At 51.9% G+C, this 24,558-nt stretch overlaps 1 protein-coding gene across 1 annotated transcript in view; it reads left to right on the top strand.

The window, feature by feature from the left end:
- Positions 1-2,361: 2,361 nt before the first annotated feature.
- PKP1 (plakophilin 1) overlaps positions 2,362-24,558 on the top strand; it is a 43,452-nt gene continuing 21,255 nt past the window's right edge. Inside the window, exons 1-3 of the mRNA XM_050327119.1 lie at positions 2,362-2,563; positions 10,412-10,512; positions 21,408-21,829. Of these exons, the coding sequence (XP_050183076.1) occupies positions 2,362-2,563; positions 10,412-10,512; positions 21,408-21,829 (725 nt within the window). The remainder of the gene's footprint in view (positions 2,564-10,411; positions 10,513-21,407; positions 21,830-24,558) is intronic.

The raw sequence follows: 24,558 nt of genomic DNA, 5'->3' as shown, positions 1-24,558 counted from the left end.
CTGGTGCGGAAACCTGGGAGATTCCCTGGCTTGGGCTAGAGCGGCAAACTCGCCCCAAGAAACCATTGTTTCTTGAAAGCCTCTCTTAAGCTCCCTGTCCGCAGCTCCGCAGCCCAGCTCAGCATTTTGGGCGAGTTATGAAACAGGGCAGATGCCAGAGCCAAATGACGGGGCTGTGATAAACACTCGGCTCTCCCGCGCGCGGGGACAGGGTGAGGGCTGTTCCTCGCCCCGGGGGGAAAATGACATTACAGGTTTGCGAGAGCCGGGCACTTTGTTGTGCAGGAGCCACCTGACGCTGACAGCCTGTCATTGATTTGCGAAAACATCGCTTGGCATCGATAACAAGCTTTCAGGAGAAACACGTAGGACAGGGGAAAACAACACCCAGGTGTTGCTTTGCTGCTCCCTACGTGGTCTGGAGGCACATGGACTTCTCCCCGGCCTGTGAAACGCTCAGGAGCAGCAGAAAAGGAGGGCATCCACTCCTCCCACTCTGTCTCACTGGGCATCAGCCACCAGGTCTTGGGCAGCGCTCAGCCCTCCTCCTGGCTGGACTTGCTTGGGCACGGTTTAAAAGTGCAGGCAGGTTGGGTGATGGCACAGAGTGAAGCCTCGGCATCCCTGGGAAATGAGGGGAGAAGGGACTAAAGGCAAATACCCTCCAGTTGCTCTAGTCCTGCGTCTCCTTGACAAAAACCTGGCTTTCTGCTCTTGGGTTTCATGGGAGGAGCATTCTGGAGCATCGGGAGAGGACAGTGCACAACACTGATCCTCCTGGGGAGTCTGCCCTCTGCTTTCTGAGACTGCTCTTGTCTGTACACAATATGAAATGTGGCCCCTGTGTGGACACAAACCACCAGGGAAACATGAAACCTGATGGATGGGAATGAAATAAAGCATCTGTGAGCTGAAAGCATCAGATCTACAGACAGCCAGGCCCTGGCTGCTGATGATTCCCACTGGAAAGAAACCACCCAAGTCCTTTCTACTACCCTTCTATCCTTCTGCCTTTCTAGCACCCTCCATCTGGCAGCACAGAGGGCTCTGCTCCTCCCAGCCCTTCTCCAGTCTGTGTGCTGGCACAAACACCCAGGATCTGGTCCTGGGGGACCCAAGAATCCTCTGCCCTGGGCACCCTCCCCTCGGCCTCCCTCCTGATGGGGTTTTTGCCTCTTCTCCCATATCAGCCTCTTGTGGCTTGGCAGGAGCTTTGTCAGTGCTTGCTGTGACCTGAAACTGGTCACACCAGCACCAAGGTGTTCAGTCCTCTGCAGACGAGTTGCTGCAGTGTGGCTTGGCAGAGGGAGAATTCTCTGCTCACATTCATAGCCTGGCATGTCATTTCTTGCACAGCCATTTTATCTTCCACTCTGCTTGCTAAATGTCCTGGTTTTCTCCCTGCTACCCCAAACTGCTTGTAAAGATTGCCCCAACTCTGCCTGGCGTGTTTGTCCACAGGCCTGTCCCTGCAGCGAGTGGGACACCCTCTGGGGAGGGGTCTCACCCCCGTGGGCAGCACCGGGACCCTCCTGAGGACCTCGGGCCCCTCCCTGACCCCTGTGCTGGGTGTTCTGCAGGGATCCTGCATTCCCGAGTTCGGAGGGGTGGATTTGCCACTTGTGCAGGCAGAGGAAGATTTCTGCAGACTGGGAGCTGCACACACTGAGCCAGGAGCACCTTGGCAGGCTGGAGGTTGGACCCCGGGCAGGGGTGGGCACTGTGGGCAGCATTGCCCCTCTGACCCTGTGCACCCACTAGCAGGGACGTCCCCAGGCTTTTGGCACCGAGACACCGTTTTGATCCAGTTCAGACTAAGGGAAATGCCAGAACCCAGGACGTGAGGGCTGTGTGGGAGATCCTCCAGCCCTCCAGCTGCCCAAGAGCTCCGTTTCCTACCCAGGCCCACAAAGCCTCACCCTCGAGCCCTTGGCAGTGACGGGCACGGCCACGTCCATCCCCAACCCTCGCGCCTCCCAGCCTTGCCCACTCCCCTTTGTGGCACCCACCCACCCATTCTCTTTGCCCCATGTTGCTCTGGCAGGGTCTGGGGGAGGTGGTTTTTGGGGTGAGGGCCCCCGGGGAGCCGCGTGCCCCGCAGCGACGGCGCGGGGGCTGTGAGGAGCCGCGGCGGGAGCGCGTGGGTGTGTGCAGGCAGGGCTGTATATCCAGTCTGGCAGAGGGTGTGCCTGCTCACAACACCGGGGAGCCGAGCTGGGAGCAGGAGCCCTGAGACACCCCGGGCCAGGGGGACGTATGGCAAGGAGGGGCTCGGCAGATTAACCCCAGCACGAGCCGGTTCGCGGTCGCCCTGTGTTGTGAAGTGCAGCCCCCCTGTGCCCCCGCGCTCTGATCGCAGCCATGCTCCACTCTCCGCTGAAAACGGCCCTGGCATATGAATGCTTCCAAGACCAGGCCAGTTCCACCCTGGCTCTGCCCTCGGACCACAAGCTGAAGACCAAGGGCACGGGAAAGCAGCGGGTCCAGGAGCAGGTGATGATGACGGTGAAGCGGCAGAAGCAGAAGTCGTCCGTGTCGTCGAGCGTGGGCCACTCCAACCGAGGTAAAACCCTTGGACGGCCGGGGGGTCCCCTCTGGGGATGGGGCTGATGCTCTGGGGGTGCTGTGGTGGGGTTTTGTTTGTGGGGGACAGACCGGTTTGCTTCTCTCACGGTCACTCCCAAGCAGGGGATGCCGAGGTGTCTTGCGCTGGATGGAAGAGTTAGGACAAGACTCGGAGCTGGATGCATCGACTCTCTCCCCTGTGGAGCTGATCCCCTGGGAGTGCTGCACTGCTCCACCTCCCCGAGGCACTTGGACATTTCGGTGTGGTGCTATTAACCAGTTTTCCCCTGGCTCTAAAGCTGGAGTAGCTGCCTAATTTTGCAAATCCTTCCTCCGCAAGTGCCTCCACGGTTGGAATTCTCCACCATCCCCTCCCGTGGATGGGCAAAGCTGGCAGAGCTGCTCCTCCACCGTGCTGTGGGGCTGGAACTGGCCATGCTCCGGGCTCACTGCCTCCTGAGCGTTGGGCAGGTGAAGAGCAGGCAGCTGTGCCCACTCACAGGGCACAAACCTGGGCCTGGGATTTCACTCTGGAGCTCCCAACACGTCTGCCATTTGCGGGCTATGAAGTGTGGGAGTCTCTGGGACCACCCTGGTGTGAGTGGCAGGAAGGAGCTGAGCTGGGAGGAGAAGTGTCCCTGGTGGGGGTGTTTCAGAGCCCCCTCTCGTTGTGCAGAGGAGCAGAAAGGGCTGTTGGGGTCTGGGCAGCCACTCCAGCTCCATGCACCGAGCCTGTGCCACGGAAAACAAGCAGTCAGCTGAGTCCTGGAGCCAGCTTTCCTGCTGGAATACCTTCCTCTTTGGCCCAAGGCTTGGCAGATCGTTTTCTTTGCCATCCTTGTGGCTTGGAGAAAGCTGGTTTGGAGGTAAAGCTGGAGTCAGAGGGTTGAGACAGCTCAGTGTAAAATCTCACAGACCTGGAGATGCTTTGGCAGCAGGAGAGAGCTCTGGCCTGGCTGAGTCCCCCAGGGAGAGGAAATCTCGAGGCTTTGGTGGGGGACAGGCATGCTGAGGCTAAGACTGAATGTTCAGCTGAATGTTTGGAGTGAGCTGGAAAGCTGGGAGAGCTGTGCCAGGCTCTGGCACTTTTTTTTTTTGGGAACTATGCCTTGCCTGGAAGCTTTTCCAAGCTGGACTGTGAGGCCAAATCCAGCACTGGTGAGGTGTCATGGTCCAGACACACATTTTGGGCTGGTATGCCATGAGAAGTCAGATGGTACAGGGCTGTTGGGTGAAGTGTGGAGGTGGGTGCTCCTCTGGGAGTCATCCTGGCTCTTGGCATTGGAATTGCTGGGATGGGGGAAATAGAGCAGGCTCCTGGTGGAGGGCACATGTGCCGTGTCCTGTGGTGGAAGGAATGTGGGCACCGCCAGGAAAAAAAAAAATCTCTGCTTTCTGGTTTTTTTGTGGACACAGAATCCAAGGGGTGAGGGGGAGCTGGGGCAAGGAGAGCTTTCTTCTGCCACCCAAGCAGGAGACACAAATCTCCTCCCACCTCCGGAGGGTTCGTCGCTCGAGGTGTTACGGTGGCAGAGCTGACAAAATAAAATACACGCCAGAAGGAGATGAGGGGCTCTGGATGGGCATCAGGGCACTGCCAGCCTCCCTCTCCAGTGGAGGGGCATTTCAAGGGCAAGTGGGCAGAGGAATATCTCCCACTGCTGCCCGTAGGCAGGATGGAAGGATGGCAGCATGGGATTATCTTTGGAGAGGAGCCCAGGTGAAACCCATGGGACAGGGCAAGAGGAAAAACAGCGCATTCCCAAGCCGCCTGTCTCTGCTTGACAAGCCAAACCCCTCCTCCAGCCACCTTTGGGAATGTCTGGGGAATGGGAAGTGCGTGCAGCTCTGGTTTCTGTGTGCCAGGGAAGCTGAGTCTCATCCCGCTCCCAGGAGCTGCCTCCACACACGGGGGCGAGGCCGCCCCACTCCCACCACGGGGGGATTGGCCAGCACGAAGGTGCTGGTGGCTGATTCACCCCAGCAGTTGCTCTGTCAGTGAATTTCTGGATGGATGGAATCCCAGCAGGGCGAGAAGTTGCCGTTTATTCTCAGGTTTTTCTCCTGGCTGGTGCCTGAGCTGGTCAAACTAAACTTTCAGGTGTTGGTTTTCGCTGCTGTTGGCCAAAGATTAGCTGGGCAGGCCTGAGGAGGAAAATTAATGCTTCCTACAGACAGGCTACATGGGTCTGTCAGATGTGGATCCTGCCTGTCCCAGCGCTCCTCCAACACCAGCTACCTGGGATTTCTCAGGGATGCTCCTCAAAGGCAGTTCCAAGCCGAGGTATTCCCAAAGCCCCTTGCTTAATGTCCACATGCTTTGTTCCCCTTGCTCCCAGACAGTTCCCTGCGTGTGTCTGGGCAGGTGCTGGTCCAGGTCCAGGTGTCTGTTGCTGCATTTTGATCTGTGTTTTTAGGCAGAGCTGCAGCACAGGCCAGAGCTTCCCCCAGCTTCAGGAGCCTTGTGTATGTGGGATGGGAAGCACATGGAACCCTCTTGCACGTGGCAGGGATGGGTGGTGGTGTATCCCATAACTGGAGCTCCTTGGGAGGGTCAACACACGCTCCCTCAGTATCCTGCTGATTGATGGATACAGTAAAATGGGTCAGTTATTTGGAGTCCAGCAGGTCACGGTGTTGTGGCCGCTCTCTGAAGATCTGGTGTCACCCAGCGTGTGGCACAAGTCACAGCAGGGCAAGGTGATCAATCTGGGCTCAAAGTGGTGTGCACTGGGGTAGGACAGTGAGCAGAAACCAGCTGCCTGCACCCACAGTGGGACCTTGTCTCAGCACAGCAGTTACAGATGTTCCCAAGCATGACTGCAGAGTCTGGGGGGTCTGTTGGTTCTTTGGGGTCTGCCCTTCTTGGGTTTTGGATCAGTGGGGGTGTGTTCTCCTCGGGTTTTGGGTCTGTGGGATCTGCCCTAGGGCATATCTGTCCTTCCCCCCATGGGAATACCTGACTGGATGGCTCCCACTGAATTTGTGAGTAATGCAAATTTACAGGGAAAATGAATTTCAATGGCACAGCAGCAGAAAAGGCCAGGCCGAGCTGAGCCAGCCCCTCGTGGCCAACGGTGCTGGTCTGCAAAGTCCTCTGGCTAAAGAAAGGTTCTGCCAGGGACTTGTCACTGAGGAAACCCAACCAAGGACTGTCATATCCAACTGTCTCATGGCTGAGCTGGGATTGAGAGGATTCCTGTGCTGGCTGTGGCTGAGAGGGGAGAAATCCCACTGAGCTCTGATGGGATCCCACCTGGTTTTGATGGGGGTCATTACACTGATGTGAAGGGAGGAGGAAATTTTGGGGATAGCAAGTCTGGTTCTTAGACTTCTGTACCCTTGCTCTTCCACAAACCTCAGATTATTGGGGTAGAAAAAAAAAGTACCAAAACCCTTCAGCTCTTAGGCCAGAAGGCAGCAATGAAGTTTGGTCATTCCTGCAAGAATCTCAGCGTCTGGGATTTCACTGCCACTTCCATCCTAGAAGGCATCCAGGCTTTGCTTTGTGCCTCCCACAGGCCCTCTTGTCTTACTGTGTTTTTCCTATGTTTAATCATCCTTATTGTTTGAAAGCCCTGCATAGTTTATGATTTAACTTGTCTAGCCTGCACTACCAGTGCCTGGTTCTTGTCTTGCCTTTCCCTGCCACAGATTAATATTTATTAACGTGCATCCTTTTCCACAATGCTCCACGTTGGCTTTGCTGTGTCCAGTTGAAGCCCTGGCTGTCCCTGCTGCTCTTCTGAACCCAGTTCTTCTCCTTGCCATCTGCTCTCAGCTTCAAGAGAGGAAAGCTGCCTTTGGAGAAAGTAAAGAACTCATCAAGAACACTCACATTGCTTGAGGTGGCAGTCTCAGTTTGCTCTGCAATGATCCATAACAGGCATAGAGAGGAGGATGAGGGCAAGGGGAGAATGTAGTGGGGGCCCACTGGGCTGCAAAGTGCAAGATATTGCAATTCTTACCTGGTTTAATTCGATTTTACCCTCAGGGATTGTCCCCCTGAAGGTCAATAAGATTTTCAATTGACCTAGTTTTGAAAGAAATGCCTTGGGGGGGAAGGATAACCCGGGGAGGGGGGAGAGCCTGAGCAGCCCTCAGGGGGTTTCTGTCCACAGTGTGGTCACTGGGAGGCTGAGCTTCATCTGGGTGATTGGAACCACATCTTTTCTGCCTCTGCTCCATCTGTTGAGTGGTTCTTTGTCATGAGGAGCAGCTGAGGGAGCTGGGGGGCTCAGCCTGGGGAAAAGGAGGCTCAGGGGGGACCTTCTGGCTTTCTCCAACTCCCCCATAGAAGGGTGGAGCCAGGTGGGGGTTGGGATCTGCTCCCAGGGAACAAAGGACAGGACAAGAGGAAATAGCCTCAAGTTGTGCCAGGGGAGGTTTAGGTTGGATATTTGGGAGGAATTTCTTCCTGGAAAGGCTGGTCAGGCACTGGCCCAGGCTGCCCAGGGCAGTGGTGGAGTCACCATCCCTGGAAGTGTTCAAAAGGGCTGTGGATGTGGCACCTGGGGACACGGGTTAATGGTGACCATGGCAGTGTGATCCTGGAGGCCTTTTCCAACCTGAATGATTCTGTGATTCTCTGTTATCTACTGCTAATATCTGGATTTGATTGGCTCTGTGTTTGTCCAAGTGCATGTGGGCACTTCAGAGAGCCAACCAGCTGCTTGGATGACAACAAATGGGACACAGATATAAGTGAACATTGCTAGGAAAAATCACCAAGGAGTCACCTCCCCCAAAGAGCATTTCCACACCCTGCAAAAATGGGTGGGTTTTTTTTTTTTTTGAGATTGTCTGGTTTTACCCCAGATTCTGTGAGCCTGTGACCAGCTGAAAAGAGGAATGTCCTTCCTGTCCCTGAGGGATGATCACACCTCCAAGCTGGTTCTTAAGAAGGACCCAGCCAAGAAGTGTCTAAACTTTCAGAAACAAACAAAGGTGATGTTTTCTTTAGCCACCCCCATCAGAAAATCCCCAGGTCCTTCCTGCCCTTCAGACTGAGCTCTCCAAGCAATAAAATCACAGTTGTGTGGTGGCAGGAGAAGCATCTTCTCCAACCAGCAAGGTGACTTCAAAATGCCTTGCACATTTGAGGTTCTATATAATTATGTATTTATAAGCTCTTATGTGCAAGTTCTTGGAGGTGAAGGCAACTCTTCCACAACTGAAGGACATAAACTTGCAGGAGCTGCCCAATCTCTTGAATTTGACCATGTAGCAGTAAATTTATCCAAGAAAATTAGAGATGTGCCTCAACTGGCTTATTTTTTGGTGTCTCCTTGCTCAGATGCAAAGTCCTTGAGTCTTGAGTGCAGTGCGTGGCAAGAACGGATCCTGAAAGGACAAACCTGATCCCCAGGGAGGACTGGTCAGATGGACCTGCAAGTCATGCCCAAAAACCCTTTCCTGCACCTGCTCCCTCACTGTGTCAGGAAAACGCTCCCAGGTGCTCCCCCCTGCAGTTACATGACGTTTACAGAGATCAAGAGGTTGATTCAAAGAAAGAATTCCCAGGAAATGACCATGGGATGGCTTGATCTTTGTGCTCAGAATGATGGTTATGGGTTAACTCTGGCCCAAACTTAACCATTTCCAGCCCTGCCTTTCTGCTGCTGAGGCCCAACACTAATTCCTGATCTGGGAATCCCAGGGTGGGGAGGGAGCACAAGGTGAAGGACATGGTTGAATGTCCCACTGCATGCCCATGGCCATTTCCATGATTTATCAGCAAGTTCTGTACAGCTTTATACACCTAAAGCCATCAGGGCTAGAGAGATGTCAGTAAGGAGCAATGCCCACCCAGGCTCTGGACTGTGGAAAATGAGGCCCTGTGGTTCCCAGCACAGGTGAAAATACCTCACTACTGCCTGTTCTGCACTGGGTGATGGTCTCCAGGTGCTCCCATCCCTACAGACTCACTCCTCTCTCGTTGACAACAGAGAGCAAATCTCATTATTATCCACAGGAATCATCTTCCTGAGAAAATGCAAGAATTTTTAGCCACAAACCAAATCACCATAACAGGTTCTGGGAGCCTCAGGCAAGGCAATAAATCAGGTTTATTCCGGGCATCAGTGGCTGTAGAAGACCGGAGTGGCTTCGGGGCCTTTGCGGTCGAGCTTATCCAGTTTATCTCAAGAGATGAGTCTTATCAAACAATCACAGAGATTAGGATATTTCTGACATTACCCACCAGTTTAGGTGCATAAGCTGAGACAGGTATGTCCTGATTCTGTAGGTTGTTAGGCATTCAGAGCTTCCCCTGGAAGTTCATTTGAGTGTAGGGTTTGTGCTTCCTCATAACGGGACCTGGGATGATGCCACAATCCTTGAGCGGCTCTGGAAACGAAACTTGAATGGCCTTGAACTCTTTGGGACCATCTGAAGGGGGTTTAGGAAATGACCCTGTGGAAAGAGAAGGACTTGCTTCGTTTTTCCTTGTAGTGATGAATGTGGCGTTGAGTAAAATCTTTTTGGGAGGGATCCGAGGTTTGCGCTGCCGAAGGGGAGAGACAGCTTTGGGAAGGGCTGGGATAGGTAAGTCCAAACACCCTGGTTAAAGCACTGAGGAACAGCAGAAATGGCTGATGAGTTCCTCCTGATCCAAGATGTTTAGAAAGCATATCTGAGATCCAGACTCACTTTTCTCCCCCATCATCCCAGAAATGATGATGGAGCTTAATACATTTTCAGGCAAAGAAAGTGCAAACACACCAAGTGATCTTTTAGAGATGACATTGAAATTTAAGGCAGTGAAATCAGGCTTTTTAGTGTTTGACTGGTTTAGATCCCCATGTGTTAAATACACTTTTACCTTTACCTGTTGTGCTTGTTATTGGCTGTTTATTGATTTTAGCAAGGCTGCTTGTGTTGATGTGGTTGTCAGGATTCAGACACAGAAAGGCAGACCATGGAAAGGGTCAGGGATGGGTTTTTCCTCCAGAGAGGGAAATCCTATTTATCTCCAAGTCAGAGTGAAGGAAGTGGGTTCCAGGGTCAGACCTTCCAGGCTGTGCAGCACAAAATACCATCAAGTTCCTCTCATAGAGCAAAGAGGAATTCACCAAGCTGATCAGAGGGCTGGAGCAGCTCTGCTGTGAGGAGAGGCTGAGGGAACTGGGATTGTTCAGCCTGGAGAAGAGAAGCTTTGAGGTGACCCAATTCAGGCCTTCCAGTGTCTGGAGGGAGCTGACAAGAAGCATGGAGAGAGACTGTTTACCAGGATCTGGAGTGATGGGACAAGGGGGAATGGCTTCACACTAACAGAGGGCAGGGTTAGATGGGATACTGGGGAGGAATTCTTCCCTGGGATGGTGGGGAGGCTCTGGTTGCCCAGTGAAGCTGTGGCTGCCCCATCCCTGGAAGTGTCCAAGGCCAGGTTGGACAGGGCTTGGAGCAACCTGAGATAGTGGAAGGTGTCCCTGCCCATGGCAGGGGATGGAATGGGATGGGCTTTAAGGTCCCTTCCAACCCAAACCACTACATGATTCTGTGATTCTACGACCCAAGACACTGGGCTGGTTCTCTGGTGCTTTCTGCTCATCTGCTGTAGATTTTATGGCACTGGGTCTTTTGTGCTGAAAACCTCAGGGTGTCACCTGTGGTCTGAGAGCTGGAGTTTCCAAGAGCTCTTCTGGAATGACCATCTTCTATGAGCTGCCTGCCATGGCAAGGACTCAACTTACAGCTTCTATTTTCTGTGTTCCTGATTTATATCTCTGTTACTATTCCATAACTAAACTTGCTGGAAAAAAAAAAGAGCTCAGTGCTCTAAAATGTGTCCCATGGGAATACTTTCTCCTGCTGAACACATTATTTTTTTTTTTTCCCTTTACAGGTTCCATGTATGATGGTTTAGCTGATGGTTATGGCTACGGGACATCCCGGGGCAGCTACTACACCAAAACCCAGACAGGGAACAGCAGCTGGGGATATCCGGTAAGAAACTCTTTGATCTGGGAACTGTGGCTTGCTCTGAGGTATCTGCACAGAAAAAATGCTCTCACAGTCTTGTAGGAAGGTCACAGTGCTTCAGAAACGTGCCCAAGAGAGATTATGCATCACTATGTTCTCTTAAAAAGTGATTCAGTTCAAAGGGGGAGGATTATCAAGGACCCTCCATCTATGTCTTATGTGCTTGGGGACTTCAGTGTGGACAAGATTTAGTTGGGTTTTGTGGATTAATAAGCTCATGAAAGGGGTTTGAAGCTGTCTGAAGGATCAGTGTTGGGTTCAGGCTCCTAAAGCTCAGTTCAGGTTTGGAGCACATCCATTGCCCACCTGCAGCAGTTTCCACTTTTGCTTCTGTGCACCAAAATGTCCCTTTGAACAACATTAGTGTGGTTGAGGAGTGATGACCATTGCATTACAACTGTGTTGCTGTTCCCAATCTCATGCTAGTGCAGAGCCTTGCCAGATATTCTCTGTGCTTGGAAAAAAAAAAGATTGTCCAGTTCTTCTGCAGTGATTCCCCCAAAAATTGTCACAGATTTCCAGAAAAAGCACAGGTGAGATAGTCCTTGTCTTTGTGCAGGACATCCCCCAGAGTCCTGCTCCTGTCCTTGGTGACACAAGGAATCACACAAGGAATCACTCACTCCAAACCACTCCACAGCCTACTGGCACAACTTGTGCTCGTGTTCCACCTCAGCCCTGTGTTCTCTTCTTTCCTGGCTTTTCATCAGCTCTGAAGTAGAAAGGAACAATTCAGCTCTGGGATTTGAATATGAGAAAAGGAAAGGGCTCCTTTCAACAACTCTGGGACTGCAAAGCAGCTCCGAGTCGACCATCAAAGGCTTGAACCAGGAAAGGTGCTTTTGTTGGCTTCGAGCACACAGACAGAGGGTTGCAGCTTTTCCTAGTAGTTGCTGGATCCTCTGCCTGTTCAGAGCATCAGCATTCCTCAGCTTCAGAAGGACTCCTGTGTCGTTCCTAATGGCCTTGGTGCAGCACTCTTGCTTCAAGGCAGCGATGCCTCTTGCTGGGTTTGCACCGCTGGGTTTTGCTGCACATTCAGCAGGAAAACTGGGAGCACTGGAGCGTCTTGGAAATTTTTATTTACAGCCTGTCTGTTGTCTTGTTTCAGTGCCTTTTGCTGTGCTGGTTAAATCCCAGACAGTGGGGTATCTGCCCCCAAAAGGGTGATTGTATTGACTGTAACTGGAAAAGCAAGTCCAGAGGAGGCCGCCAGGTTGAGTAAGGGGATGGAGCAGCTCTGCTGTCAGGAAAGGCTGAGAGAATGGGGATTGTTCACCCTGGAGAAGAGAAGGCTTTGGGGTGACCTAATTGTGGCCTTCCAGGACCTTAAGGGAGCCCACAGGAAATATGGAGAGAAACTATTTACAAGTGACTGGAGTGACAAGGGGAATGGCTTCAAACTGCCAGAGGGCAGGGTTAGATGGGATATTGGGGAGGAATTCTTCCCTGGGAGGGTGGGGAGGCTCCAGTTGCCCAGTGAATCTGTGGCTGCCCCATCCCTAGAAGTGTCCAAGACCAGGCTGGACGGGGCTTGGAGCAACCTGGGCTAGTGGAAGGTGTCCCTGCCCTTGGTAGGGGGTGGAACTGGATGAGCTTTACGGTCCCATCAAACCCAAACCAGTTTGGGATTCTGTGATGGGTCAGAGCAAAGTCCATCCATTTAACTGCCCTCTCTCCACCCCTAAGGCAGTGGTGGGGCCCTGCAGAAGGGTCTGGGCATGGCAAACAGGCAGGGGTTTTGTGGCCACCAGAAATGTGCAGCTGAGGCACCTCCCGAGGCAGAGGTGGAGTCTCTGAGCCTCACAAGTGAAATGATGGTGATGGTTTGTTTTGATGATGTATTGTCCACTGTGATTCCTGAATGCAGTTTGTTATGCTTTGTGTAAGCAGAAGTGCTCTGTTTCAGCCATTTCAATATTTTTCTGGATGGATTTTTTTTTTTGTTAAAGAGAGAGGGAGCTCGGCCCCAGCTCTGCAACAGCCCTTTGAGCTCATGCTCATGCTGGGAACACAGTGCTGCAGTCAGTGCTACTGATGTGAGGATTATTGTTTAATCTTGTTAATTAACTGATCTTATTCCCAAATATTGTGACACCTGGACAAATTCTAGGTAGGTAGAAATGCCACTGGCTGCTGGGGATTTCATCCAGCAATGCTGAACAGCTTGGAAGGTGGTGATGGAGATCAGGGCCTCCATGAGACACCAGAGTCCCATGGACACAGAATTTCAGTCACTTGTGGTTCCCTATGGCCTTATGCAGCTCTGGTTGTTTTCTGAAGGTCTTTTTTTGGGGTTATTTATGAGGGAAGGTCTCTCTCCAAATTGAAGTGCCTTTTGTTTTAGAAATTTTTGGTAAAGGTCTTCAGGACCTGGGCTACTGTTCAGGACTGGGACTCGTGAAGGATTCACAGTGAAATTTGTCTTACCTAACTGTGTCTATCTGAAAATCAGCCATTCAGTCCTGACAAGTCGTGTTGGCCTCCTCCCCTGGCCAGCAAAGAGAGAGGTACAAGGAGGAGGTGATTCATCTGCTGTATCTTGGAGATCTGTCAGGTCAGGATGAATCAGCTCCTCTGGATTCCTATCTCCTGCCACTGGGAGCTGGATGGGAGCAGTCACATTAACAGGCTGCAGGTTGGGGGCGATGAGTCCCAAGTGCCATTGGCACATTGGAACATATAACCTCAAGCCTAAATCTGCTTAACAAGCTTAACAGACATCATATTCCCCAACCACACTGAGGAACCTCCTCCATTTTGCTCCTTTCCAGAAAGTGTTAAAGGTTTACACACATCCACCACCAGCCTCCAGCCTGGGTTAACTTCAGCTCTGGTCTGCAGGCCTTTTCTGAAGTCTCTGCAGGTTCTAGGCTTTCTGAAAAAAATGTTTCCTGTTTGTAATCTCTGGGTTGGAAGGCATGAAAACAAAGCTAAAGTGAATCTATTTTTGAAGAACAAAATTGCTGGACTTCTTTCCAGCTGGACCTGGAGCTGTGGATGTGCCTCAGAAGCAGCAGAGTCCTTTGAGGTGCAGAGGCACATTCAGATACTTCAGGGAAATGACCCAGCTTCATATCGAGGAAAATTGCTCACTCTTAATACCCCTGGAGTTAAAAAGGTGTAGCAGGCAATCCATGTCCATGTTGTTGCTGAGACACTGCCCTTAAATTGCCTCAATCCAAGACATTGCCTTAGATGGTGACGTTAAAGGACAGGAGGTTTCCTGTCTCACCCACAGCTCCTAAAAGCTGTTATCCCTGCCTTCCTCCTTTTGTCTTGATTTGTGCCTTCCTGGAAACGTGTCTTCCTTTTTGCTTCTGTGTTTTCATCTTTTATGATACTGATGTTCAAATATTAGAGCAGAAGAAATGATAGATCTGGAGGAGGAGCTGTCTCTGGATCAGTCAACTTGGCACAGGCTGCTCAGGGCAGTGGTGGAGTCAAAAACCCTGTGGATATGGCACTTGGGGGTATGGTTTAGTGGTGCCTGTGGCAGTGCTGGGGGAATGGTTGGACTTGGTGATCTTAGAGGGCTTTTCCAATTCTATGAAAAAGCCATAGACTTAAAAATTCCATGATTCTAACACTGCTGACTAAAACCTCTGCTTTACCCTTTATTAAAGATTATTTTCTGTTTATTCCTCTTGTGGAGTGCCTTGCTTGCAGGATTATTGTAGCTGGCACTGCAGTAGTAGTGGTAGTAGTAGAAGGCAACACTGGAATCAGTGGGGCCACTCCAGAAAGAGGCACTTGAACATCAGGGCTTTGCACTTGGCTGCAGCATTTCCTTGGCTCATGTGCCAGGGGATGGCTCAGCCCTCAGGGATGTCCAACCTTCCAGAAGGTTCATTTGCACAGGGACCATCCTGGGGTGCACTGATGGGTTAGGTGATGTTCCAGTGCAGGTGCTGTCGAGCCCTGAAGACCCCTAGAGACATTTGTCACCCTACTGATGACGTGAGTTATGAGTGGCCACCAGTTCCCAAAGCCAATCCAGCAGGAACTGTGTGTGCTGTGTCCTGATGCAAGGCCTGAGTGACGCCACAGGTCCCATAGGAGGTTCAGGGGTGACCAAGATTTACCCAGACAAACCTGAGGGAGGTTTAGGGAAGATGAACTGGGGCACCCAGAGTGGTGCAGTCATGGCAGGAGGAGGCCCAGCACGAGCTGCCCCCTCGACCCTGACACCTCAACAGCACCCCTGAAACAGGATCTGCTCAGCACTGGGCTCAAAGCCAAGGGCACAGCCTGGTGGTCCCTGAGTTGCAGCATGTGTGATGCAAACCCCCAAACACCACTGCACCTCCTGATGTCCAACCTGCCCCTCCCCTGGCACAGTTTGAGGCCGTTCCCTCTCCTCCTGTCCCTGTTCCCTGGGAGCAGAGTCCGACCCCCACCCTGGTTCCCCCCTCCTCTCAGGGATTGCAGAGCCAGAAGGTCCCCCCTGAGCCTCCTTTTCTCCAGGCTGAGCCTCCCCAGCTCCCTCAGCTTCTCCTGGTGCTCCAGCCCCTTCCCCAGCTCCGTTCCCTTCTGAGGTCACACTCCAGCCCCTCCGTGTCTTTCCTGTCATGAGGGCCAGACCAAGGAATATTTGTCAGGCCTAATGGTGCTCCAGTTAAAGCAGTTAACTGAGCTGGATCCTGGCACAGAACAGGTGGGGACCAGTGGCTGCTGGTCCATCCCTGCTCACCACTGCTCTCCTCAGGCCCCACTGCTGGAGCCTCGGGCTCTGCCCTGCCCTGGCCCACCCAGCTGGGTCCCTGTAGCAATTATGTCCCTGATGGCACTAATGAAAACCACTTTGGTGATCCCTCTGCTCTAGAGACTGTGAAAATTCTTAACCAAATGGCTTCTGTGGGAGAAGGGTTCACAGCTTTCTCCCCCAAGTGCTTTATCTGCAGGTGAGTTGTCACCACCGGACAGGAATGCTCCCTGCTGTCCCTGCTTGGCTTTCCTTCCCCTGGACAAACATCCCTCATTGTCAGTGGGAGCTTTGTTCCATTGGGATTCCAGGTCTGAACGTGTCATTTCCTGTGATGGCTGCATTCAGGTTTAAAAGAACCCCAAAACAGAGTGGTTTGGGCAATCTTGTCAAGGAAAACAAAGATTTAGAGTCCTTGAACAGTCATTGCTTGGTCAGACCCTGGTGTCCCTGTGAGGTTTGGCAAGAGGCTTCATGCTTTGTAGTAGCAGGTTGGACATTGCCTTCCCTGGACAGAACAATCTGAACGACCAACACCTAAATCTCAGCTGCATTACAAAAAAAAACCCCAAAAACCAACAAACAAAACACCAAAAAACCCCCAAATGAAAAATCACAGCGAAAGGCAGCACCCAGGAGAGGTGGGAAAAAGCATTTCAGAAATAGATAAACAACGTCTTTGCTGGTTTTGCAATTTTTCTCCCTGCCATGCCGAGTGCAGGAGGCAGCAGCTGGAGCGTTTCGCAAGCGGCACCAGGAGTTTTTTCCCCACCCATCACCCAGGGTGGGACCTGTCATGTTGCATCGCCTGTGCTTTGCCCTCCAGCCTGGGAGAAACCTGCTCCTGACGTGTTTATACGGAGCCCTTCACTTCTCTCTGTCTGCTGCTCTAGAAACAAACAAATTGCGAGGGGAGAAAAAAAAATCAAATAAAATGAGAGAGCCGGGTAATGAACCGATGGCGTCCTCAGATGCAGGAGGCAGAAACACCCCTGGAAAGGCAGAGCTGGGATCAGAGCATCATTCCCAGGGGCTGGTGCACCTTGCTCTGTGCTTCTGCTCCTCTGGAAAGCAGGAGGAAGGGAGGGACTTTTCCTGACAAGCAAAAGAGTTTATGGAAGAATAAGGACTCACGGGATAGTGCCATTTTGACTTTCTCTTTAGAACCAGTTGTATTCCAGCTGAAATAAAAGGTTAAAGGTGTTTATTCACCTGTTTTGTGAGACTGTTGGATATTCCAACTGTTGTTCCCCAAACATATTTCAGGCTGAGAACTGGTGATACACAAATGGTATTAATTTACAGGCTGCTGCCAGTGCAGGGAAGAACTTACTGCCTGGGCCTGGCAGGAGCACCAGTGCTCCCAGTGCTCTCCTCTGTCCCTCCCTCCCTTGTTTAAATATGAATGAACAGCTCCCAGGACCTGGCCTCAAACATACAGGCTCATTTCACAGTAGGGAGGAGAAGTTCAGGCTAAAATTCAGGATGTTGGGTTGCCTGGCTGCACATGAGCATCCTCCTGAATCCTACGGGACAGTGCGAGGTGGAATGGCTGCAATCACAGGATCATGGGATGGTTTGAGTAGTGGGGACTGTAAAGCTCATCTCATTCCACCCCCTGCCATGGGCAGGGACACCTTCCACCAGCCCAGGTTGCTCCAAGCCCTGTCCAACCTGGCCTTGGACACTTCCAGGGATGGGGCAGCCACAGCTTCTCTGGGCAACCTGTGCTAGGGCCTGCCCACCCTCACAGGGAAGGATTTCTTCCTAATATCTAATCTAAACCTACTCTACATCAGTGTGAACCATTCCCACTTGTCCTGTCACTCAAATTCCTGATGAACAGTCCTTCTCCAGCTTCCCTGTTGACCTCTTCAGATACTGAAAGGTGCTGTGAGGTTTCCACACAATCTTCTCCTCTCCAGGCTGAACAGCCCCAGCTCTCCCAGCCTGTCTCCATAGGCAGAGGTGCTCCAGTCCCCTCATCATCTTCGTGGCCTCCTCTGGACTTGCTCCAACAGTTCCAAGTCCTTATGCTGGGGACACCAGAACTGTTGGCAGTACTTCAGGTGGGGTCTCACCTGAGCAGAGTACAGGGGGATGATCACCTCACTCATCTCCTGCCCATGCTGTGGGATGAGCCCAGGACACCGTTGGCTTTCTGGGTTGCAGACTCACATTACCACAGGAGTTGTGTGCCCTCCAAAATGCTTTCCAGATGTTGCAGTGCTGGGGGAATCACTGCTTTCTCCCCCACCCCACTCCGTGGGACTTCCTCGCCTTTTCCAGCATGTCTCCCCACTCCTGAAGGGCGGAGGTGTGACCTGGCACATCAGGCAAACACCCACAAGCAGTGAGCAGATGCAATTCAGGCTGTTAGGAAACCTGGGCAGCTTATGAGGTTTGAAGGCCAGGGATTTCTTCTTTCCTTTCACTAGTGCTGCTCTGCACAGGGAGAGCTCACCCTTACACGCAGAGTGGCATCAGCAAAAGCTGTGAGTTGGTTGCCAGGTGGCTCCTTAAACCACAGACTGTGTAATAGCATCACCTTCACCTCCAGAGATGTCATCTCCTTTCCAGACACACTGCCTCAACTCCTTCCTTGCCTCGCTTCCTATCTCAGTGATCGCTGCAGCCAGGGAAGAGATCACAGCACAGGGAATTCCATTGCTTTGGCCACCACTGCTCCAGGGACAGTCCTCGACTTAGCTGGGTCAGAGTGTCCAAAATGGGGAGAGAGGTTTCAGTCTGAGAAAGCTGCTCTGAGGGCACAGACACAGCACTTTGCTGAGATCTAAGAAGGGTTCAGCTCAGTCTGTGCACGGATTCATAGGGACTCTTTGGCAAACAGAAATCCACCGAAGCTGGCAGGACGCTCCTCATCGATTCGGAGGCCTCGGATCAGGCTCCTGCTGCAGAGAGGGATTCTAAGATACCAATTAGGTCCATGCCACTTGAAAGAGATTAAAATGGGCTCAGCCAAGCATCTGGTAGAATCAGCAATAAAAGTCATGCACTGACTTTGGTAATGAGCTTCACATCACACGGGAACTATTTTCCCATGAGTTTGCAAAAGGCTTCCCCGCCCTGCCGGGACCTGCACTGACTTGCCACTCAGGGCTCCCTGTGTTGCAGAAAGCTGTCTTTCCAAACAGGCAGTGGCTTTGCTTCACCCGTCCCAGGGCTGGCAAGGAAGAGAACAATTCTACAGGCCACTGTAAAACCCAGCAGGAAATCTAGAATTGATAATTCCGCACCAACAAACAGGGAGACGCTCGCAGCTTCCCTCGCCCGCCCTGCCACAGCGTGAGAGCTCCGCAGAGCAAACAAAAGCCTTAGATAAACAACAGCTTGGCTGAATCAGTTTCAGCAGATGCCCAGGGGCTCCACAGCTCTGCCAAGCTTCTGACAGCCCTACAAAATAAACCCAGCTCAAACTGAGTCACAAAGAAAACCGACAGGGCTCACGTCTAACAAGCTGGTGTCTGTCCTGCGGCAGCTGCCGGGGGTGAGCCCTGGGAATGGGTTCCCTGCTCCAGCAGGCAGTGAAGTCCCCCCTGTGCCTTCCCACTGCAGCCCTGTCCCATCCCTCACTGTCCCAAGGGTTTATAAACGTGGGAAAATGAATTAAAAATGAGGATGATGTCACTTTAGAAGGGCATACATGGTGCATCACGACTTTGTGAAAGGTCACTTCGCTGTTGTCGCATGTGCTGCACCCCAGGCAAAACTGGGATGGAGAGAACCTGTGTGCACATCCATCCTGGACATTTCACAGATCACAGGATAATGCTGAGTTGGAAGGGATCCACAAGGATCATCCAGTCCAACCCTCAGCCCTGCACAGGCCCATCCTCAAGAGTCACACCATGTGCCTGTGAAGCACCCAAACACTCCTTGAGCTCTGGCAGCCTTGGGGCTGTGCCCACTGCCCTGGGGAGCCTGTTCAGTACCAACCACCCTCTGGGGGAAGAACCTTTCCCTGAGATCCAACCTGAAGCTCCCCTGACACAACTCCAGGCCATTCCCTGGGGGCTGTCCCTGGTCCCCCCAGAGCAGAGCTCAGTCCTGCCCCTCCTCTGCCCCTACCCAGGCAGCTGGAACTGCAGTGAGGTCTCCCCTCGTTCTCCTCCTCTCCCACTGCCAGGGGAGCCCCTGAGACCCATCACATGTGCCTCTTATCCTTGCTCTTCTTATGACATCCACATTGTTCTCCCAAACCCGTGGCACCAAACCTGGACCAGCTTTGTTTCTCTGTCCTCTGCAGTAAAGGCAAAGAGAACCTGCTCCCCTTTCCTCCCCTTCCAACAATTCACCTGAAAACTCCTGCAAATGACAGAGGGCTCTGGGTGCCAGCACAGCTGGACTAAAGGTTTCCTCTCACCCAGATGCTGTGCCTGCAAGGGAATCCCTCTGGGAGGTTTTCAGCTGTGACCTGTGCTGCTCTCTGGGACTCAGCCGAGAGGATTCCCTGCATTCCTGAATATCAGCTTGTTAATGGAAATATTTGGCTTAATTAATTAACATAATGACAATTTTGCAGAGTGTTGGAGGCGGGAATGATGCTGAGCGTGCTCAGGGCTGAGGGACTCGGGGTGAGCCTGCAGAGAATTCCCATTTCTCTGCCATGTGGTGTTTCTAGGTTAGGAGATATGGGGGTTTTTTGCAGTGACATGAACTATTACACCAGGCACAGGCTTTTCATATCTCCATGGAAATAGTGAGGTGCCAGTGTTGACTTTTTTCTCCCAGCCAAAGAGACCCTTGGGTGGCCTTTGCAGAAAAAGGCACCTGAAGTACCAGTGCTTAGATGAGAAAAAAACCACTTTGTTCCAACAAGGGACCACAGATGAGCTTTCCCCAGATAAACCAAAGGGGGATGGGGCAGGCAGTTTTATTCTTTAGTTCTTTTTATCCCTCTTGGCTGCATGTCTTGGAGATCTGCTTCCCAGAGTGCAGATGGGGTGCAGTGCACAAACTCAGTATCATGGGGCAAAGAGCACTAAAATAGCTGTATTTATTTTCCTTTGGGGAGCACACACCTTAGTGACTTATCTCTCGTTTGGATACAACCCTGCAGGCTTCCAGATGCCAGCACTGACATCCAGAAAGTTTAATATTGCAAAAGAATATTGAATTCATCCTTGGTGTGGCAAACAATGCAAATCTGGGGGGGACTTCTGGTGAAGTGGTACAGTGGTTTTGAACTGACAGCAGAACAGCTAAAGCCATTTTTTGTTTTGTTAATTGCAGATGATTTATTTTGCCATCTTTTATCTTTTTCTTTTTTTTATTTCCTGGCTTAGTCACCTCAGTTTTTATTGCACATCCCGCATTGTTCCCAGAGCATCCCATTATGTGAGCTGATACTACACACCTCGTAACTCATAAGCAGATAATCGTTGTCTCCACTTGTTTCTTGGCACAGTTTGATTCGAGAATCCCTTCTTACTCATTTTGCACTCCCTTTACTCCCTTCCTAAGGAACTACTAGATGGGAGGGGAAGACAATAGCATAAGGAAATGAAAAACAAATACAGGCACTGTTGGAAGGTGAGAATGTGGCATCAATTGTGAGGGCAAGAGATGTGCTGTGAGCTCCTCAGACCCTGTGTGTGTTGGCAATACGGCATTTTCTCTGTTGTCGGGGTCAGGTTTGATCTTTCAGTTCTGCTTTAAAGCTCCTGGATGCCACACCCTGATCAGTAAGCGTCCCAAATTAGGTTGGTGTCCCAAATTTAAGTTAGATATTAGAAAGAGGTTCTTCTCCCAGAGGGTGGTTGGGCACCTAACAGGCTCCCCAGAGCAGTGGACACAGCACCAAGGCTGACACAGCTCAAAATGATCCTCTCAGGCACACGGTGTGACTCTTGAGGATGGGCCTGTGCAAGGGCTGAGGGTTGGACTCGTTGGTCCTCGGGGGTCCCTTCCAATTCAGCGTATCCTGGGATCCTGTGAAATATCGAGTTTGACACCTTTGTAAGGGCTGCAGGTGGGATAACCTCCCACAGATTTTGGGCCACAAAAAAACCCCAAAAAAAAACACCAAAGATCCACAGGGGGGTTTGGCAACCCCGTGACAGGAGCGGGCTCGGCCACGCAGGTCTGCAGCTCCTTCCCTAACAGCTCTGTGCCCTGTTCTGTCGTGTTCCAGCTGTACAACGGGACCCTGAAGAGGGAGGTGGAGAACAGGCGCTACAGCTCCTACAGCCAGATGGAGGGCTGGGGCAGCAAACACTACGGCAAGGCCGTTTGCAGCCCCAGGGCCGGCAGCGACTACTGCTTCGTGCAGAACATCAAGAGCAGCCGCAGCGAGCCCGACCTCTACTGCGAACCGCCCCGGGGCACCCTCAGGAAGAGCCAGGTCGGGGGCCGGGCGGAGCACAAGGCGACCCTGAACCGCCAGAGCATCTACAGCAGCTGCAGCACCCAGCAAGGAACTACCAGGACGAGTAAAAAAATGCCAGCCCGGGCCCTCTCCTGCCCCTCCAGCAACAAGCCCGACGTGGTGTACGCCCAGCCCATGATGAGCTGCAAGCAGGACGCCGTTTATGGGCAGGCTCAGTCCAGCTCCAAGTAAGTTTGCTGCGATCTAAAGGGAGCGTGGATGAGGTTGGGGAGGGCCGTCAGAGCCGGTCACCTGGGCTGCTTCACGGCCGCTGGAGATCCCTCCCCGGCGCGCCCCGCGCACGATCGCGTCGCGCAGCAAAGTGGGTCGGATGAGTCAGGTTCTTGGAGGGTTTGTTTCTCTTCCTGGGCTATGGAGGGAAACCAACGTGACTGGGAAACCAACATGACTGGCTCGGTGTAGATATCTCTGCTGGAGCCGTGTGGTGTTGGGCAAGATGATGCCTCAGTCCCTGTGGCGGCGTCAACTGACAGCGCCTTTGCAGGATAAGGGTGGGGAGGAGAAGAGCAGAAAGCCTGGTGTGCAGTCTGGGTGCCTCTCCTGGCTGTCAGGCTGCTTCGGTTTGGCAGAAAATATACCTAAAAAAAAAACCCCATCAACTGTCTTTGAAGGAGTTGGTTCCTGAGGGTCTGACTCAGAGCAGAGCTGAGAGCCTGCTGAGTGGTGGTGTTTACCTCTCTTCTTTCCACCCAGCCTGTGCTTCATCTGCCCAAAAGGTTTGATTCGGGTTCCAGAAAAAACCTGAGTCCACCATTGAAATAAATACCCTAACTGGAATAATTTGCCCAGTCAGTAAAGAGGAATCAGTGGAAGCTGTTAATTCTTTGCTGTCCAGAGCATCCAGTCCCACCTGGGTTAGGAAATACATAAGGGTGGAGGATGGTCCATCACATGTCAGCATCAGATCCTTTCTTGTAGAAGTTGCCTACAGCAACAGGGCAGATGAAACACCCCAGGGAGCTCAGACACTTCCAAGGATGTAACTGGACAATGCAGCAGAGCTTCCACTAAAAATCAGCCCTTGTTTGGGTGGTGTTACTGGGGTGTTGCTTGAAAGCTGGTTTTTTTTAATATCTCAGTGTTCCAGATTTCTCTGGCTAAGCCTCCCTGGTTTTGTATCGAGTAGGAGTGTGTCCCAGAGCGTGTATGCCACGGAACATCACTCACCCATTAGCATGTTATCATGAAACCTTGGCTACCCATGTGTCCAGTTACTTCTTGTTTAACATATGCAAAATTAGCCCTGGCCAACCCAGAGCACTGGTGGCAGTGACTTGCTGCTGTCAGCAGCTTTGTAAATCCTCTGGAACGGGAAACTGGTGTTACGTAACCTGGGAATAACTTGATCTAGGGAATTTCTGACTAAAGAGCATAGAAGTGTAGTGGGAGGGATGGCAGGATGACTAAACATGGGGCTGCAGCTGCCTTCTTCTGGGGAGAACAGTGCTTTTGAGAAGTTACTGCCAGGCAGGCTCCGTCCAAGCCAAGCCCTGCACATTGCTTGGTCACTGCTTTGGAAAGGTCACTTGTAGGAATGATGGCATTTTCTGAGGAGCAGAACTGCTGTTGTGAGAGGAACCTTCTCCAGTGCTGGATGGCCCCTGGTTAGGGAGTGGCTCCATTTATACACTTCTCCTGGCTTGGGGCATGGCCCATCTGGCAGAACTGGTTCTGATGTGGAAACGTCGGCTCCAAGTCGGAGGCTCAGCTGGGGCTGTGTCCCCTGAGTAAATCTGATCTGGCTGGGGCACACCCCCTGCTCCACCTGAGACTGCAGAGCTGGACTAGTGCTGAGGGCAGCTGGTGCAAGGAATTCTGCTCCCAGGAGATGAGGTTGGCATTGGTTGCCCGTAAAGCTTTGGAAGCGTAGGAAAGAATTCTCCTCTTTGGAAAAATTACTCATTTGGAAGACCATTGGCCCCTAGACAGTATCTGGTCTTTTAGTATGTGGACTTTTAGCCTTCTGCAGTGTTCTTTGGGTGGGAAAGGGCCTTCAGAGGCAGGTTAGGACCATGTCTGGCCTCTCTTTGCTGTGTAGGATTGTTGTGTTTGGAGGATTCTCCGCTTGGGGATCTCAGTCTTCACTTGGGTCACTTGACCTTTGAGTAGGGAGAGGTTTGCTTGTAGTTGTACCCCTTTATTAACCTGTGCATGCAGAACAGGGCTCAGCTGGGTCACAGCTGCTGCAGTGCCCAGTCTGGGGCTCTGTCCTTCCCTTCCAGGTCGAGTTTGAGCCTTTGTAACAGGGATAATTTTGTGTTGGGTTTTTGTGCTGTGAATCTCCTGCGTGGGTGGATGTCTTGTCTGCAGGTTTGCAAACCACCTGCATGAGGCAGGGAAGGGCTGGATGCTTTCCATGCTTTCCAAGGTGATCCATGTAGTGATTTCCATTGCTCTGAGAGTGATTGCAGTGGGACCTGTGATCCACTGGGTCTGTTTGCCCCACAAAATTCCTCTATAATGCAATGGCTGTGGGTGGTGGCAGGGCTGGTTCAGGAGTGGTGCTTCTCAGATGTCCTCTGCTAGGGATCTGATCTCCTTGGATGGTGTGAGATGAAAAATGGGTGACTGTGTGTTCTCAGGTAGTGAGAATGGCGTGGAGATACCAAAATACCGAGTGTGCAACAAGTGCCTGACTGAGTGTCAAACACTGTACTGAACAATCCCTCTGCATTTGGTCACAAAGTTATTTCATTTCTGGAACTATTCTTGACTGTGTGATTGCTGCCTTTTATTGAACAGGCTTTGGCTGTGTGAGACATGGAAGAGCTGTTTCTTTGATAGTTATCTCTCAGAGAGTCCTTCCTCTTACAACAGCAACTCTGACGAAGGCACCTTTCCTCCAGCTGGCTGATGAGTAGTTTAACACCTCAATGTTTTTCAGGAAAAGCCATTC

This window comes from Myiozetetes cayanensis, unplaced genomic scaffold (assembly GCF_022539395.1).
Source record: "Myiozetetes cayanensis isolate MyiCay16 unplaced genomic scaffold, myiCay2020 scf32, whole genome shotgun sequence".
NCBI lineage: Eukaryota > Metazoa > Chordata > Aves > Passeriformes > Tyrannidae > Myiozetetes > Myiozetetes cayanensis.
Note: the sequence above shows the minus strand (reverse complement) of the source record. Positions and strands in the feature narration are given on the sequence as shown.